This window comes from Suncus etruscus, chromosome 10, assembly GCF_024139225.1.
Source record: "Suncus etruscus isolate mSunEtr1 chromosome 10, mSunEtr1.pri.cur, whole genome shotgun sequence".
NCBI classification, from domain to species: domain Eukaryota; kingdom Metazoa; phylum Chordata; class Mammalia; order Eulipotyphla; family Soricidae; genus Suncus; species Suncus etruscus.
In genome coordinates, this window is record NC_064857.1 from 110,243,775 (window position 1) to 110,261,907 (window position 18,133).

An 18,133-nucleotide genomic window follows, 5' to 3' on the forward strand; every position below is an offset into this window, starting at 1 on the left:
TTTAGAAATGATCCATCAATCTAATATGTTGTACTACTTCCAGATGACTGCTTTATTCTCTTGTGATTTGGCCCTCACTATTTCTAAACTAGCCATGGAATTCATCTACTCTGCAGTTATGGCTTCAGAAAAAGATTATAACTCTGTGTCAGTGAAGTGTCTTGAGATTTTCAAAGACCAAGAATTTATAGGGTTTCTTTTTGTATAAGGTTTCACTGGTTTATAATTTGTAATACTGTACTATGTATGTTTTGTGAGTAGAAATTAACACCTCTTCAAATATGTTACCCCACAATAGTCATCACCAGTAACCCTCCACTACAGTGCTTTGGACTCGATTATGAATTCTTGGCCTGCCTATTCCTGAACTCTGCATGCAGGTTCATTCCCAGCAGGTTTTGAGACCTTATAGGATGCGAGGAACCAAACCTGGATCTGCCAGTCTGCAGAGCAAGCAGCCTACCTGTCTTTCCAGCCCTTAGCTTTTCTTTTTCTTTACAAAATAAACTTTACTGTAAGAAAGGCTTTATTTGTATTTATTTTGCTTTCTGTAATTTCTATTTCTTATTTTCCCTTCTCATTCAGCTGTTGTACTACTTGGTTTATTATCTAAATCTTCTTTTCCCCTTTCTAGTGTTTAGGTGCGGTGATAATAAAAAAAAAAAACACATTCATGTTGAAATTACAGCTAAATCCTTTTAGTTTTAGTTGAGGTTCTTTTAATGTATAACATAATGGTTGCAGCACGTGTTGTAATGATTTTTTCCTCAAAGTGAATATCTTCTCTCCACCTACCAAAAAATTGGTAATATTTGAGTTCCAGTAGCTAGCCCTGGTCAGACAATTTAGGAACATTATTTTGTTAGGATAAAATTACTCCTTCTTTAGAGTAAATAAGTCTTTTATTATTTTCAAAATAAACAGTTCAAAATTACAAGAATACCCAAATTCATTTGGGGTCAGAAAATGCAAAGAGGTGAGAGCAGTGGTCAAAATTACAAAAGAGGCAAAGGAAAGATGAAATATCAGATATGCTCCAAGTATTCTCATTTGGTTATTAATCTTTAACTTTATAACTTCATTTTAATGCTTAAAGCTCTTAAATATGTGCCCCTCCTGCAAGATACATTTCAAATATTTCTACTCAGCAGTTGCAGCATTTAATCTTTCTATATCTCAGGCTCTCAGACACTAGTCTCCCTAAGTGAATATGCTTAAATTGTAAACATCAAGTATGTCCAGTGCCATAAAAGCTGCTTCACAAAAAACTTTTGAAAATTTTTATTACTCTGAAAGGTCTATTATGTAATCTGATATTTTGTAAATCTGGGACTTAGATAGTCAGAAATTTTTCCCAGGATCCAGAAACATAAAAATTTAGAGAGAATGAAAATCTATCCTGCCACACTTCCGTGCTTGCCTTTTGCCTTCAGTCTTCCACTCAAATTCCAAAGTGATCTTGAATAATTGTCTTCTATTACTTCTCATTTGGGATAATAATAATTATCCTGAGATACACCATCCAACCCATAATCAGTTGTGTTCATACTTCATTATTATCCCAACTAGAAGTGATCTTTGTTCTTGTGAAGCAAATAGGAGTGACACATGTCATTTAGAAATGACCCCAGTCTAACATGCCATTCGAATGATTTGGTAAAACTGCTTTGCCATTTTAGTAGAATTAGAGTAGACTGTAAAGACGGAGCATTAGAACCAGGGACTTTGGATTCCTGTCTCTGCTCTATCACCGTATCCACATCCATGTTTCCTTTCCCCACCACTCACCTATGAAACAAAAGAAGCCCAAAACTTAAGTGACAAAATAGATGCCAAGCCAACGTGACCCAGGTGAACCACATTATTATCTAATGTTTGGCTTTGAGTAAAAACCTAAATCTGTCTTGAAATAAGCTGCAATTTGACCTTGAAAGTTCAATATCATAAAAAATTCTAGGATCCTAGAGTTCTGTGTAACTTTTATTTTTTGATTTTATATGTGTCTGTGTTCACTTCAATTTTGCCTTCCCTCTTTTTATTACTGTGCCTTCTGCAGAAAGAAGAGTACATTAACTGTACCCAAAAAACGCTTATTTTATTCTTTAGTTAAAGCCATCCATTTATGTGCTTTTGTTTAACATCCATTTATGATTCTTATGTATATTTCTTTTTTATGAATTCATTAAGAAAATGCCTTACATAGTTGGCATAACTGATAATAATATATTTTAGGGACATCAAAAGCAACATGTGTTTTTTAAATAAATTGAAAGAAAAACTAAAGAGATGGAAGAGAAAGGAAAGAATATTTTTGAAAACTATTGACTTACAATGAATTCACTGAAGCACTAGCAGAAAGTACAGTAAGCTCTTTTTTCTCTTAGAAAGAATGAGTTAAAAATACAGTAATAATGGTGTGAGAGTGGCAATTATTGTTGTGTGCATTGGCCCAGCAAAATATGGGTAAAAGGAAAAAAAAAAACCTTAGCCTAAATACAAAGAGACCTTATCCCTGAAGCCCTCTGGTATAAGACTGACTCTGGGCTCCAGGCATACTAGGCCATCCAACCCCTGAGTCATTCTCTGTAGTCATGGCGAAATTTTTTCACACATTAGCTGTTGTTCCTGTCTGGTTTCTGTAGTTAAAGATTCTGGTTTCTATGTGGTTTCTGTGTTTCATCGAAGTCAGGATGTGGAGCGTCCTCTAATTTCACCTCACCACCAGATGCGGAGCGTCCTGCCCTGCAAGCAAGTTGTTGCAGTTGCTGAGTCATCTGGGTGTTAAGGGAACACTCCTTGGAGTAAAGTCAAGCCCAGGGCAGCGGTAGGGTCTTCCCTGGCAGAGATTTGCTTCCTGGTGATTTTGTAGACAATTGTGGTTGTTTCGTAGACGGTCAACAGTTCAGGGGTGTATCATTCTTCGGAGGCCTGAGCCAACTCATTATGCCAGTGTTCGGGGTTTAAGGCCTAACTCCATTACAAATTTGTGTTCCTATCTGTATTAGATAATACCTTGTTTACATATGTAGTATTTTCCCATGTTAATGCGCCTATGCAAAAGAAGAACAATACCACAATGTATTATTGGTTTATCTATATTTCTTTTGTTGTTGTTGTTTTGTTTTTGGGTTTTTTGTTTGTTTTTGTTTTTGTTTTTGTGTCACACCTGGCAGCACTCAGGGATTCTTCCTGGCTCTACACTCAGAAATTGCTCCTGATAGGCTCAGGGGACCATATGGAATGCCAGAATTCAAACCACTGTCCTTCTGCATGCAAGGCAAACACCTTACCTCCATGTTTCTTATCTATTGATTTGAAGGGAGAGAGTGAAGCCTAGCTTTGACTTTTTTCTATAACTTTTAAGATCCTTCCTGAGATACCTTCCCTCTGTTTTGGACAACGTAGTGATTTGTTGGAGGAAATTCTTCAAAAACAAGGACTCATAAAATGTTTCATACCCAAAATAGGCAAAGCAGAAGGAAAGAATAACTTTGCCAAGGTGAGCTCTCTGAAAAATAAGTATTAGCAAATACCAATAAGCACTTTATAGTATTTTTAGTGTCAGTTTTTTATTTTCAGAATTTCATAAAATTCTCTGTTCCTGTATATACAGCTCACATTTACCAATCTTGATGCATATGATGATTATCAGCTAAAGTTAACAGGCACCAAGTTTTGTTATAAATTTTAGGGTTTCTGGGTCATCTTCAGTGGTATTTCCTCTTTTCTTTTAAAATCTTGGATTAATTTTGGCTTCTGCAGATTCTCAAGCATTCATTTTAGGAGAGTAATTTTTTTCTAGTCTCATCAGCTAATACTATCTTGTAAAGTGTATATTACTTTCCTCCTGCTAAACCTCAGCATATTGAGCAGATCCATTTTCATTTGTCAGATGTTCTTGCCAGTTCTCTGATGCCAATATTTTACATTGTTATAGACAGTAATAATAAAAGTTAAAATGTCACACTGGATGGACTTCATTTATAGATTTTTCTTGTCTGCTTACTGTTTAAATGCTTACTACATCCTTGGAAGCTATGCATTACTCAGTCATCTCTTTGCCAACTTAAGGTGGATGCATATATTAACTGTAGGTTAAAGTTACAGGCTTTTCTTTTCCATTCATAATCTGAAATGAACTGTTGCTTGATATTTCTGTTGCCTTATTTCCAGCATACACATTCAAGTTCAGAATAGCTTACATCCAAGTCTCTGTCAATTAATGATCTAAATTTCCCAAGCCTTGGATTTTGAAATTTTAAAAATAAAATAAAAATAAAAAGGAGACCTTCTGTTGATAAGGTTGTTGTAAAGAGAGAATGAGGTTAAAGACTCCAAACATAGAGTACAGCATATCAACTTGATAAATGCCCACCCAAGGAAAACTAACAGTCCCTATGACTGTTAACAATCAGTTTACTCTTTTGGAAATCATTTTACATGTTTATGACTAACAAATCGAAAGAGCATTTGTGTTAAAAAAGCAAGAATGAATAACCATTCTTAGTTTTTATCTAAGTAATAGTTTCAAGAAAGCTTTGCAAGCATTTGTTACAGTCATAAAAGATTTTTTCTAGAATTACAAATTATTAAAATTTGAGTTGAAGGCAAACGGTGAACTATTGAACAACAGAAGCCTATTATTTAACATAGAGAACTATGCATTCTCATGCATTCCACAAACTTCCATCAGTTCCTCCTAATTATTTGGAACTTACATTGGGCCCACAAATTTTTTGCAATGGACTATTTCCTGAAATGGCTTCAATCGCCAAATTATAGTAGAAAGGTAGAAACACTTCTTGGATATCAGTAAAACAACTTTTACGGGGATATATGTGAATACAAGTTCAGACTCTGAAAAGAACTTCAATTCATTCACAGAGAAATTTGGTAATGGACAAAGGATTTTCAAATAAATTAAAAGTTATTTAATAAATGTATCAGTTTAGATTAACTAGTTTAGCAGCATTGGTTTCTCAGAAGTAGAGAATCTTGTGGCCAGAGCGGTGGCGCAGCGGTAGGGCATTTGCCTTGCACGCAGCTGACGTAAGGACGGACCAGCGTTCAATCCCCCAGCATCCCATATGGTCCCCCAAGCCAGGAGCAATCTGAGCACAGAGCCAGGAGTGGCCCCTGGATGTCACCAGGTTGGGCCCCCCCAAACAAAACAAAACAAAAAGAAGTAGAGGATCTTCATTGCTACTGTGTATAGAAAATTCAGTCCATTTGATAGTGCCTGCCTATAAGCAGAATCCTGTTTCAGGAGAAGGGGAAAGTAAAAGTACCTTGGTAAATTGCGGATGTCTGTTATTGGCCTTGGAGAGAGAAATGAATATATGTATACCATATAATTTGCTGTTTCAGCCAACCGACTCATTAGTAAGAGAAACAACCACACTCCAGTGGTTTTCTGGAAGCTGCCTTCATCCAGTTGAGAAAGGGATAGTTGAGTAAGGTATAGCAGAAAGGAAAACACATTGAGTGGAGCAACACAGCACCAATCCTTAAGCTCATCTGCTCAAACCAAGTAACTGTTGGTTTTATTGCAGAACAGGTATTTCAATTTAGTTTTGTGCTGGGATGATTGACAGGTTCTCCCTTACAGATAATAAGTGGCTCACAGTTGCTAGCATTTAAAAAGTACTATTCTTCCTTGTGACTCTTAATAACTGGCCATGGAAAACGGAGAGCTTAGAGATTTTCCCCATTTGGGAGAAATATAACAGGGCATGAATATAACACTGAATTAACCAAAGTTAATCTATCATTGCTACTGCTATAAACCCTCTTTTCCTTATTTAAAACTATCACAGGGATTTGTACTTGACCTTCTCAAAGACTTACTAGAAATATTTTTATTTTATTTAACACATAGCTCAGAAATATGATCTTTGGTTTTCTGAATTAATGAATACATTTTTATGTGTATGAGGACATTGAAATCCATAAATGATTAAAAGACAAATGAGATAGTTTCTTTCCATCAAACAGCTCAATGTTTTACAGGAGAAAGGTAAAGACTATATAATTTCATCACAGTCTATAATCACAGTTGTTGAAGTGATGACATAAAAATAGAAATATATTTATACACACAATATTATTTACATGCTTATTAATCACTATTTTTCCTGTCCCCAATTATAGTTATAGCCCATTTGCACTGTAAGTCTTGAAGTCCTTTGCTACTTGTTCACACAGTGATCTCCTCTTAACTGCCTTTCAGCTTTCAAGACGGTGTGTGCTATATATTTTCAAAGCTGCTAACAACTATACCAACAACACTCAGGTGGCCCCAGATCTAAGAGAACAACAGCTCAGCTGTCTCTCCTGTTTGCCCATTTTGCAGTTCTTACGTAACTTTCAGATTTATTCAAGTCTTTAATTTCATATTCTTGCTTCCCCACACATAGCACAGAGTTGAGATAGTGAATTCTTCTGAATGCTCTGTCATACTGCATACCCTTGTAATCTGCCCAGTGTATCAGTCAGGGGGCACTTCCAGACTCCCCTTTTTGTAGCACTGTCCTACTGGAATGACCTGCTGAGGCCTCAAGCTGTTTCCTGAGTTTAGCTGTCAGACCTGGTACAGAGCAGCTGTGGGAGCCAGATTCTTCCCTCACTTCCTCATCTCTGAGTAGTCGTCTTCTTATGGATGGATGAATGGATGGATGGATGGGTAGATGGATGGATGGGTAGATGGATGAATGATGGATGATGGATGGATGGATGGATGGGTAGATGATGGATAGGTGGATGGATGAATGATGGATGATGGATGAATGGATGGATGGATGGGTAGATGGATGGATGGGTAGATGGATGAATGATGGATGATGGATGGATGGATGGGTAGAGGATGGATAGGTGGATGGATGAATGATGGATAATGGATGGATGGGTAGATGGATAGATAGGTAGATGGATGACTGATGGATGGATGGATGGGTAGATGGATGGATGGGTAGATGGATGGATAGGTGGATGGATGAATGATGGATGATGGATGGATGGATGGATGAATGGATGGGTAGATGGATGGATGGGTAGATGGATGGATAGGTGGATGAATGAATGGATGGATGGATGAGATCTGCCCTCCATAAAAGCAGATGCCTCTCTGCATCTGTTACAATTACCTAACATGCTGAAAGACCTGAAAGACAGTAACAGGCTGTTGTTGCAGGTTTGTCCCATGTGAGATAGCAGATGGTTCATTTCTTTCTTGACTGACTTTAGAGTAGCTGGAGGCTGATGAATCTCTTTCCACTGAGGTTCTTATTAGTCCAGTATGTGCTGGGCACATGGAGATGAATTAGGAACAATATGCCATCTGTGAATATTAATACATCTGAGGGAGAGCAACATGTGAGATGAAAGTACTGTTCACTCGTTTTCCTCAAATTCTACCAACAAATGAGTGGGAAAGGAAAAAATGGGTTGATGCTGTGTGAGTAAGCTACCTAGAGTTTTAGTACCAACAAAGGCAATCCTGAGCAGGTGTCACTGAGCACAGATGTGCTTGGCAACCCTATTCTGTAACTGAAAAAAGAAGATCGTATTTAGGTTCAGCTACTTCTACAATACAGTTCTTCTCCTCCTTTGGAGGACTTTCTAGGAGAGTGGGTACATTGACATCCACCAGGGGTGTGCAGTCTGGCTACAGTCTTGGCTGTGCTTCTGTTTGGCAGGCTTTACCCATTGGAAATGTCTTCTGTAACTTTCAAGAGGTTTACACAAAACTTTGCTTTCAAGGCCTGTGCTTGGCAAAGTGTGGCTTAGCTGTGGGAGCCAGCAAGAGAAAGCAAATGGTAGCATAATTATTTCATATGTGTCAACATTCCCCCATCCCACTCATCTCTGAGGAAAGCCTGGTCCTAGAAAAGTCTGCCTCTTTAGCCACACACAGTCACATGTTTTGACAGACATACTTGGCATGTAGTGCTTTCTGAGCTGAAGATTAAATGCATCACGGTCATGTGACTTACTTGGACCATTCCTGAGGCCAACACTAGCATTTGCTGGAGAAAACAGCTTCCTGTTCTCATCCAGGGCTTCAATTATTAGTCTGCTCTGCAAATCTCAACCCTCACTGATTCCTTTGGTTCCCTGCTTTGACTGGGAGAGGCAGCAGCAGGATACACAGTCCTTTCCTCCTGCTCCCTGCCCTTCTCGTGGAGATCACTGCAGATATAAGACCTAGATCCCACTCCCCATCTCACCTGTTCCCTCTTCTAGACCAGCTTCCTGCAGACCCCATAAAAAGTGAGCCAAATTGTGTTTCTATGTTCATTATTCTGCAGCACACCTGCAAACACCTATTCCAAAATCAAATCCCAGTGGGAAAGGTTTAGATTTTTACTGGCTATAAAGCTGCCATAAGACTTAAATGGAATGCCTTTCATGGGTCACTTCTAAGAATCTGTTACCATTGGCTTTATTTTATTCCTTTCCTACGTGGTTTTATACTCCACATCCGAGATGCAGGGGCGTGGAGACAAGACATAGAGACAGTGGTGGAGGGATGCAGATACTCTGGTTCTGGGTCCAGTGGAGTGACATTGTAGCCTGAGCTATGGCTCTTAACAGTACTGCAAATTAAGCTGCCCGTAACTTTTTAAATTTTATTTTATTTTATTAAAATCATTCTAATTTACAAAGTATCTGACACTGCTTGGCCACTTGCCCTCTTTCTTTCATATTCGTTTTACTACTTGTCTACTTAGTTTTACTACTTGTCTTTACTACTTGTCTACTTAGTTCCTTTCCTTCTCCTCGCTCTACTCTGGGGCCAAGGATGCTTTGGACAATTCCCATTTAGACCATTGCATTTATTCATGCAATCATTCTTAATACCACATATATGTGATATATCCTTCTTCTTCTGGCTTACATCATTTAATATATCTCCCAGTTCCATTGATGTTGTAGAAAATTGCATCATAACTTACAATTTTGTAGTATTTCATTACATATATGTGCCATATCTTCATAATCCACTTGTCTGCTGTTGGACACGTAGGTTGATTACAACTCTTAGCTATTGTACTGAGCACTGCAATGAATAGCGGTGTGCATACATCCTTTGAATCAGTGTTTTCCTTTCCTGGGGATAAACACCCAAAAGTGGGGTGACTGGGTCATATGGGAGCTTGATACTTAGTTTACTGAGAACATTCCATACTGTTTTCCATAGGGGTTGGACCAGGCAACATTTCTACAAGTGATAGTTGAGAGTTCCTTTATTACCACAACCCTGCCAACAGAGATTGTTCCCATTATTCTTGATTTAGATTTCCCTAGTAATAAATGATGATGAGCATTTTTATGTGTTTGTTGACCATCTGTTGGTCTTCATCAAAGAAGTATCTATTCATTTCCTCTCCCCATATTTTGATTGTTTTTAGGTTTTGTGGAATTAACCTTTGTGAGTACTTTGTATATCCTAGATATCAAACCTTTATCTGATGTGTTGAGTGCAAAACTTTTCTCCCATCTAGTTAGTTGTCTTCTAATTTTAGCCCAGGTTTCTTTCGCCATACAGAAGCTTTATTGTTTGATGTAGGCCCATTTATTCATATTTGATGCTATAGCCTTTACCATTGCATTCTATCCTCGAAAATTTCTTTAAGGTGTAAGTGTATTCTGCCTATGTTTCCTCACTGCACTTTATGGATTTGGGTCTAATCTCAATTTTTTTTACTGCTTTGTATAAGCAGTAGGACAACTTTGGTGCTGTGAGGCTTGGTCTTCAGGATATGAATGCTCCCAGATAACATCTACACTGAGCCTTGGAGTTTGTGTATAATGAGTTATGTGGGAGTGAACAATGACAAGACCTTATACATCTTGCTTTAGATTATGATGAGCATATCAGGGTCCTTGAAGCTACCTCAAAATCGCTGTTTTATTAGCAGCTTTGAGTCATGGGATATTCTGGAACAAGGCCATGATGTGGCTGAGATCTTTCCCTCTCACTGTTCTAGCCCCATATGCTTTTCTCCCAGGGTGCACAAGGAAAGTCACCTTCGCACTCACTCATAGTAGTCCTCTCTTGGGATGCCTGAGCTTGACTTGGACACTGCCAGCAGTGAACTCACCTTTTCTGTTTTGTTGCACAAGCTGCTACCATGAGTCTAGAATTTGACACCCTTTCTATCCAAGGACAAGGGAAAAAAGTCACTACTTTTGCTTATGCAAGTCCCTACACTGTGCCTGATTCAGGTAGACAGGTGCCCATGCCACAGTGCCAATGGCTACCTAGTAAGAAGCAATCCAGGGACAATTTTGCAGTCCCCAGTGTTGGTGGCTTATGGGGAACTAAATGTATCAGAGAAAGCCAGTCATCCACCCTCTCTCTGAATGTTCCAGGTGACTATCTTTAACAGGCAAGCCTTGAGCCATAGTAAAAAGCTAACTTCTGGGTCCTTCTGGCTGCATCTCATGGGCAGATTTTGGGAAAAGCAGTATTGCTACCCCAACTGGTGACCACTGTCTTCTTCCTTGCTTCTTTCCTTCTACGTTTAGGCTTGTGACTTTCCATCACAGTTGCACATTAATAGCCTCTAGGGAGCTTTGATGGAAACATGACTGTTTCAGAGTTAAGTGTGTAAAACTAATTTTTGAGGCAGTTTCTTTCTCTGAATCATTGGATTAGTTCTTTGTTCATATGGTAGAGAGACATCATCTCAGAAACTAGACCTCATTGGATTTTGTCGAATCTGGATAAACCACAGTGTTCATGCGATAGGATATTCCTCTTCTCTGAGAACAAGGACACAAGTTCTTTGTAGAGGGCAGCAGGTGGAGAGTTGAGCAGGTGCTGAAAGACTCTTAGTCACTATTGGAAGGAGTAATTGAAGACAGATGTTGGAGCACAAAGTATTGAGAGGCCGGCGTGGTGGATCCTGGGCCTGGAGAGTGGGGCCCATACGAGATATGTATATGTGTGTGCAGGGGCGCAAGCTAGAACAAGCAAAAGAAGGGTCTTTTCTATCTTTCCCACTAACTTCTGTTTACTGAAGCCCAAATGTAATGTGGACGTGTCCTGCACATCTTCTGAGCACTTAAGGTCATTACAGAGTTGTTGGCATGATTCTAGGAAGACTTTTCCTCTTCTGAAGTTTTTTTGTCTTGGGAATACCTCATAACAATAACTAATTTATTGGTATAAATGCTCTAAGGTGTATTTATCTCCACACTTTATAGAGGACAGTAAGCAAAGTAGAACTATTTGCCTATCTACTAAGTTGTAAGGATAGACTAAAAAGGTCTATTTTAAAGTCCGAGTTAGGGTGGAAGTTCTATCCCAGGTCCTAGTTCAATACCACATAGTCCAATGCCACTCATTTGCAGGTGTTGGATCAAACCCAGTATCACCCATTCATGGTTACATTCACCCAACCATAACAGAGCTAAGTGGCTATCAAGAGCCAGAGCCTTGCTTGAATTATGTGCATCTCTGGAGAAGAAATAATCCTCACTTCATGCCCATCTCCATGTATAAAGGCCTAACCCAAACCCAAGGCCTGCACTATTTCTGTCCTGCTTTTATTTCTGCTGGAATCCTTGGCCTAAAACTCCCTATTCATCTACATCACACCATTAACTTTTATTTATCTTTCAATTTCAAACATTTTTATCTCAACAATGCCCATTTCCCTGGCATTCCTTTTTGTTCTGAGTACAAGAAGAGTAATACATCCTCTGTGTATTAACCTATATCTTTTATTGTATTGTATTGTATTGTATTGTATTGTATTGTATTGTATTGTATTGTGCCAAAAAATCTTTTGGTAACTTATTCATTACCCAAAAAATAAACATGAATTTTTAACTTAAACCAATAAAGTCATACCTGTCTGACCCAGGCACCTTCCTAGCATTATTTCTAGTCATGCTCATTCTCCCAATTCAATGAGATCATAGACACCCCCCCCCTCCACATGTTAACATGTCTGACTCCTCCAGGCATAAACATATTATGCTTGTTCCTCTGTGTTCCCACTTTCACCAGTTCAGCTAATGTTCAGCCCTTAATTAAATACTTCATCAATATTAACAGTAAATGCAGACTCCAAGGGCAAGTTTTCTTTTATGTTATTGGCAAAGCACATGCTGTAATTAAAAGGGCTCACTGTGTTGGTTTTCTGATGTTTCTGCAACATTTTCTGTGAATTCTTCAAACCATTACAGAAGGTCTGATGATTCCAAGGAGAGTTTAGGATGTTGGTTGTAAGAGTCTTGATTTAATTTGCCACATAAAGTATTGAGATTTTAGCCCTTATAAGTGTTACTTTGCTAAGAGAGAGGCAATATTTGACAACTATTTCATAATCTAAAATATTCACTAACAATTTTTTACAAGGTTTCATTTTCCTTGGCACTCAGAGTGATCATAGAGTTTCACGGGCTGGTACCAAATAAAACTGCGAGGAGAACAAATAAAACTGAAGAGAAAAAATACAGCTAGTCTTTTGTTCCATCTTTTCTGTGCTTCTAGTGCACTCCTGAATTCGTTCTATTTGGAGCCAAGTACCTCACCACCACTTCTTCCTCATCAGATCAGCCTACCCTTGGGAAATGTTCTATATTTCTTCCAATGAAAGTATAAGTACTCATTGGAACTTTAACTTGTTGATCTTTCTCATATCTAACAGGAACCAAAGTTTTAAGCTAGAGAAATAAAACTCCAAAAGTATATTTTAATCATAAGATAGAAGGAGTAGCTGAAGAGTTTTTCATACTACATAAGGGCTTAGCATCATTTCCCTGAAAAAGTATGCAGGGATAATAATAATTATTTAATTATTTTTTCATTCTTATTTTGTTGTTGTTGTTTTGTTTTGTTTTTTGGGTCACACCCAGCAGCGCTCAGGGGTTGCTCCTGGCTCCATGCTCAGAAATCGCTCCTGACAGGCTCAGGGGACCATATGGGATGTCGGGATTTGAACCAATGACCTTCTGCATGAAAGGCAAACGCCTTACCTTACCTCATGCTATCTCTCTGGCCCCTCCCGTTCTTATTGAGATACTAATATTCACAGGACTGTTAATAGTGATTTAATGCATACACCATTTCAAAACTATGCCCCTGCCTGGGATTCCTAGGAGCTGAGGCATTGTGGGCAGAGAGCATCTGATGATCTCTTGAGGGTACTTGGCATCCAGGCTCCCTAAGAAAAGACACAAAAAGATTCCAGCCAGTTTCTTTGCTGCACATTATGTTTTCTGAAGTTTTATTTTTTTCCTTTATAGGTTCTGATGAGGAGGAATCTGCATTAGTAGATGTAATGGTTAATTGCCTCTTTGTATATAAGATCTGTCCCGAGGCAGCAAATTACCATCTTCTTTTTTCTTGAGGCTTCCAGTGGGATATGTCTGCTCTAATTTAATAAGCCTCTTCTTTTTTGTGCCTGTTACAGAAAGAACACCACATGTCCATTTGCAAATGCACCATTTGCTCAGGCCTTAAGTACATGAGGAAAGCATTCTGGGAGGAACTGATGTGGCTATCAGTTCATGTTCATTTGAATTGGTGCCCAACAAACCTCCACAGTTCACTGTGTCCCCGCATTTTTGTTTGGAGCAAAAAAAATAAATAAATAAAAGAAAAGTACTGCAAGCCTCTCTTCTTTTGACCTGTATTGTTTACTACTGCTTCTGCAGCAGAAAAATGAAGTGAAGAGGCTCCATCCAATCCATGCTTCTCCCCACCCCAATTCCTGCCCACCACTGCCAGTCATTTTGTTCATTTCTTTCTTTATGGTTCCAATAAAACTTGAGAAAAATAGAAGGGTCTAGTGGTAAGTTGGGTATGTTGTACAGCACATTCAAATTTTGTCTGCTAGTGTGTGAAGATCATGGAGGGAGCCATAAAAGTTAGCATTTTATTTTCTGACTAGTCCAGGCTAACCTTCAGGAAAATATTGGTCTTCTTTAATCTGCAGGTAATGCAGGTGGTGAAGGAGCAGGTCATGAGAGCTCTTACAACAAAGCCTAGCTCCCTGGACCAGTTCAAGAGCAAACTGCAAAACCTGAGCTACACTGAGATTCTGAAAATCCGTCAGTCTGAAAGGATGAACCAGGAAGATTTCCAGTCTCGCCCGATTTTGTAAGTGCTCCCTGCCATCTTGGCCTCACAGGCTCTCACCCACCATTTCCAGTTACCTCACAAGCTGAGGCTTCATTGTATGCAAGCAAATTTTCTCCCTCAGGAAAATTGGGCTGGTGTGACAGAAGGGCTGTAGGAGACAAGTAGCAGCAATGAACATACCAATCAAGAAAGGAGCCTAGTAACTACTCTCACCAACTTCACAGCACTAAGCGGTTAAGAAAATTGTCCTAAGACTTAGACAGATTTTCTTCTGTATGCAGCTATATTCTAAATAGATCCCATTGAGTGGCAAGAGATAATGACCAAGTGACCCAATCCACTGACTGATACATAAAGCCATACAGAGTTTACCTCAATTCTGTCATCCTAGCATACGGTTCCTTTCTCTCCAACTTTCTACCAAATGCCACTCGCCACACATGTTATTTCTTGTATCTCCATCTAGAACAGGGGTCTCAAGCTCAATTGACCTGGGGGCCACAGGAGGCAAAGTTGGGTGATCCTTGAGTGCAAAGTCAGTAGTAACCTTGAACATTAGGGGGTGTGACCCAGACAGCTTAAACAAAACAAAACAAAGAAAGATTCCTCTGGGGCAGGGCCACCAAATGTACAGACGGCCTGCGGGCTGCGAGTGTGAGACCCCTATCTAGAAAATGCTTAGAACCTTGAGCAGAAGGGTGACTTTTTATTTTCATGGTGATTATTTTTTAATGGTGGATCAGCCCACTTTGAAGTCTGTGAGTTTCCCAGAAGCTACTTTTCTTTTGATATTTGATTTAGAGGAAGCCCCACTCCCAGAGTTGCATGCCTTTTGGAAAAAAGTCACTTAAGTCATGACTTTTGTATTTTGTTTCTTGAACAGCACACTCAAGCTTCGTCTGAGTGTGTGACATGATTAGGGAGGCAGGAAACCATAAAAATTAGCATTTTCTGAATAGTCAAGGCCAACCTCCAAGAAAAATGATGATCTTCTTGAGCACCAGGGAACGGCATATGATTTTGGTTTGGGGGCATGCTGGGTAGTGATCAGGGGTTACTCCTGGCTTTGCATTCAGGAATTACTTTTTGGCAGGCTCTGGCAACCAAGTGCCAAACTTTGCCAGGAGTGGTCTCTGTTTTTTTCCTTAAGATCTGATGACTCCGTGTGTTTTATCCCTGTACCTTGTGTGATCTTTAGATCATTTGGGGAGATGGAGCTCCTGAGTATGTGAACAAACATACTTTCCATGGTTGGACTAAAACACATCAGGTGGAAGAAGTGGATGTAGGTGGGAGATAGCAAATTACAGCCTTTGAATTAGTTTGAGAACTCATTTATGCCTTAGACACACCTCAACTCCACTCAGTGTCTGCATTTTATTTGGTGGTACCCAACTAAGTCACTGGGGCACTGAACCCCAAAATGAGGTTTCTTACAAACTTTAGAGAGAGAAGAATATGGGCTCCCCAGAGAGACTTTCTTTTTTCTTTTCTTTTTTTTGGGGGGGGAGGGGTTGGGCCACACCCGGTGCTGCTCAGGGGTTACTCCTGGCTATCTGCTCAGAAATAGCTCCTGGCAGGCACGGGGGATCATATGGGACGCTGGGATTCGAACCAACCACCTTAAGTCCTGGATCGGCTGCTTGCAAGGCAAACACTGCTGTTCTATCTCTCCGGCCCACCAGAGAGACTTTCTTAAGTGATGGAAGAGGGTTTACCTGCACCTACTGTAAATGAGCTATGGCAATGACACAGACTTATATGGACATTAGGGAACCCAGGATGTTTTCTTTTTATTGACATCTTTATCTTCCCTATTCTATTCGAGAATGAGGATAGTTTTGTTACTCAAATATATTATAGGGAAGAGACAAGGGAAAAGGATGAAAGGAGGAAATAGTGACATTTATTATTACTCTTCTAGAGAGTGTCCTCTTTCTTTTATTTGTTGCTGTTTTAATTTTTGTTTTGGGGCCACACCCAGTGGTGCTCAGGGTATATTTCTGGCTCTTCACTCAGGGATCACTGCTGACAGGGTCAGAGGTACATATGTGACTGGCAATTGAACCCAGGTCAACTTGTACAAGACTAGTGCCCTACTTGTGTATTATCATGCCAGCCAAACACAGTTCCTTCTGAACTTTCCTATAATTTTAGTTTGTAATAGTTGTCATTTTGAAATCCATGATGTAATTATAAAATATTTGATATTTCTTTCTCCCCTTCAGTTCTTTTTCTTCTTGATTCTTTTATTCTTGTATTACATATTTGCTATTTTATAGCAGTCATCTCCTGTATACTATCTCTTCAGTTTCATGAAAAATTGGCAGGTTTTATTTCCATCCAAGTACTGGAAGACCAGGATATACTTGCGCGAGCTTGGATCTAAGTCTGGGACTGGTCCTTCAGTTAATGCTTCATCCTCCCCTTAAAGGTCCTTTGCTATGTTCAGGAAGACAGAAGAGTTTTAAACAATGTGAATAGGTTCTCAATGTACAGTAGCCTCGCTGCAACATGTAGTTTATGTGTGTTCTCAACCCCTTGGGAAGGTCTGCTAACTGCAGAGTAGAAGGCAGACTTTGATGAGTATAGGTAGGTGCAAGGGAGTGAACATGCTTCCTGGAAATATTAACTTTGTATCACTAGAAAACCTAAGGCAAGGCAAGTCTATATGGAGCACCACCAGCTTTTCCAAGAGGTACAACTCAAGATTTTCATTATTCCTCAACCATAGTCAACAGCCAGAAATACTGAGCTGCAAGCACTTAAGAAAAATGCTAGACTCCCCTTTCCAGGGGGAACAATGATGCCTCATTCCACGCCACAGCACGGAGGCATGTGATATTGTTTTTACTTTAGATTAAAACTTATTCACATGACTATTTATAATTTAATTTCAGGTATACAGTGCTCCAGCTCCGAGCTCACCATCAGTGTCGTGTTCCTTCTGAAATTCCTTACTCTCCTGCCTCTTTAACAAGCGCAGTTTTAAGCTTTATTATTTTTTTTATGTTTTTTGGTTTTGGTTTTGGTTTTTGGGCCACTGGTGATGCTCAGGGGTTACTCCTGGCTATGAGCTCAGACATAGCTCCTGGCTGGGGAACCATATGCAGCGTGGAGAATAAAACTGTGGTCCGTCCTGGGTCAGCCATGTGCAAGGCAAATGCCCTGCAGCTGCATCATCACTCCAGCCCCTCCTCCCGTCTTTTTTTGCCAAGGATCGCTTTAGCTATTCATGGACATTTATTTTTCCATATAAATTTCGAGAGTGTCTGATCCACTTCTTTGAAAAATGTCATAGGTATCCTTAGAGGGATTCCATTAAATCTGTACATTGCATTAGCAAGTATTGACATTTTAATGATGTTAATCCTCCCAATCCATGAGCAGTGTAGATATCTCCATTTTTTTTTTGTCCTCTGTTATTTCTTGCAGCCATGTTTTATACTTTTCTTTATTAGCACTTTCATCTCTTTAGTTAAGCTTACTCCAAGGTACTTGATTATTTGAGACACAACTGTGAATGAGATTGTTTTTTTAATATCTTTTTCTTATTATTTGTGTATAGAAAAGCCATGATTTTTTGTGTATTAACTTTGTAGCCTGCCAATTTACTATGCAAGTCTATTATTCCTAGAATCTTTGCGGTGGAGTCCTTAGGATTTTTGAGATATAGTAACATGTTATATGCAAGCAACAAGAGCTTTACTTCTTCCTTTCCTAAGTTTATGACCTTGATGTCTTTATCTTGCCTAATTGTTAGAGCAAGTACTTCTAGTACTATCTTGAATAAAAGTGCCAAGAGGAGGTAACCTTGTCTGTGCCGACCTTAGTGGAAAGGCTTTTAGTTTTTCTGATTGAGTATAATGTTTACAATGGGTTTTGATAAATGTCTTTGAAAATATTGAGGACATTTTCTTCAATTCCCATCTTATTAAAAGTTTTTTTTTTTATCAGGAATGGGTGCTGGACCTTGTCATATGCTTACTCAACATCTAGCTATCTGATCATGGTTTTTGGTTTTTTTTTCTTTTA

At 39.1% G+C, this 18,133-nt stretch overlaps 1 protein-coding gene across 3 annotated transcripts in view; it reads left to right on the forward strand.

The window, feature by feature from the left end:
• Window positions 1-18,133, forward strand: part of ELMO1 (engulfment and cell motility 1) — a 514,761-nt gene that overhangs the window by 437,200 nt on the left and 59,428 nt on the right. For all 3 annotated transcript variants that reach the window (XM_049781864.1, XM_049781865.1, XM_049781866.1), the window contains one exon: window positions 13,953-14,116. In XM_049781864.1, coding sequence (XP_049637821.1) covers window positions 13,953-14,116 — 164 coding nt within the window. The remainder of the gene's footprint in view (window positions 1-13,952; window positions 14,117-18,133) is intronic.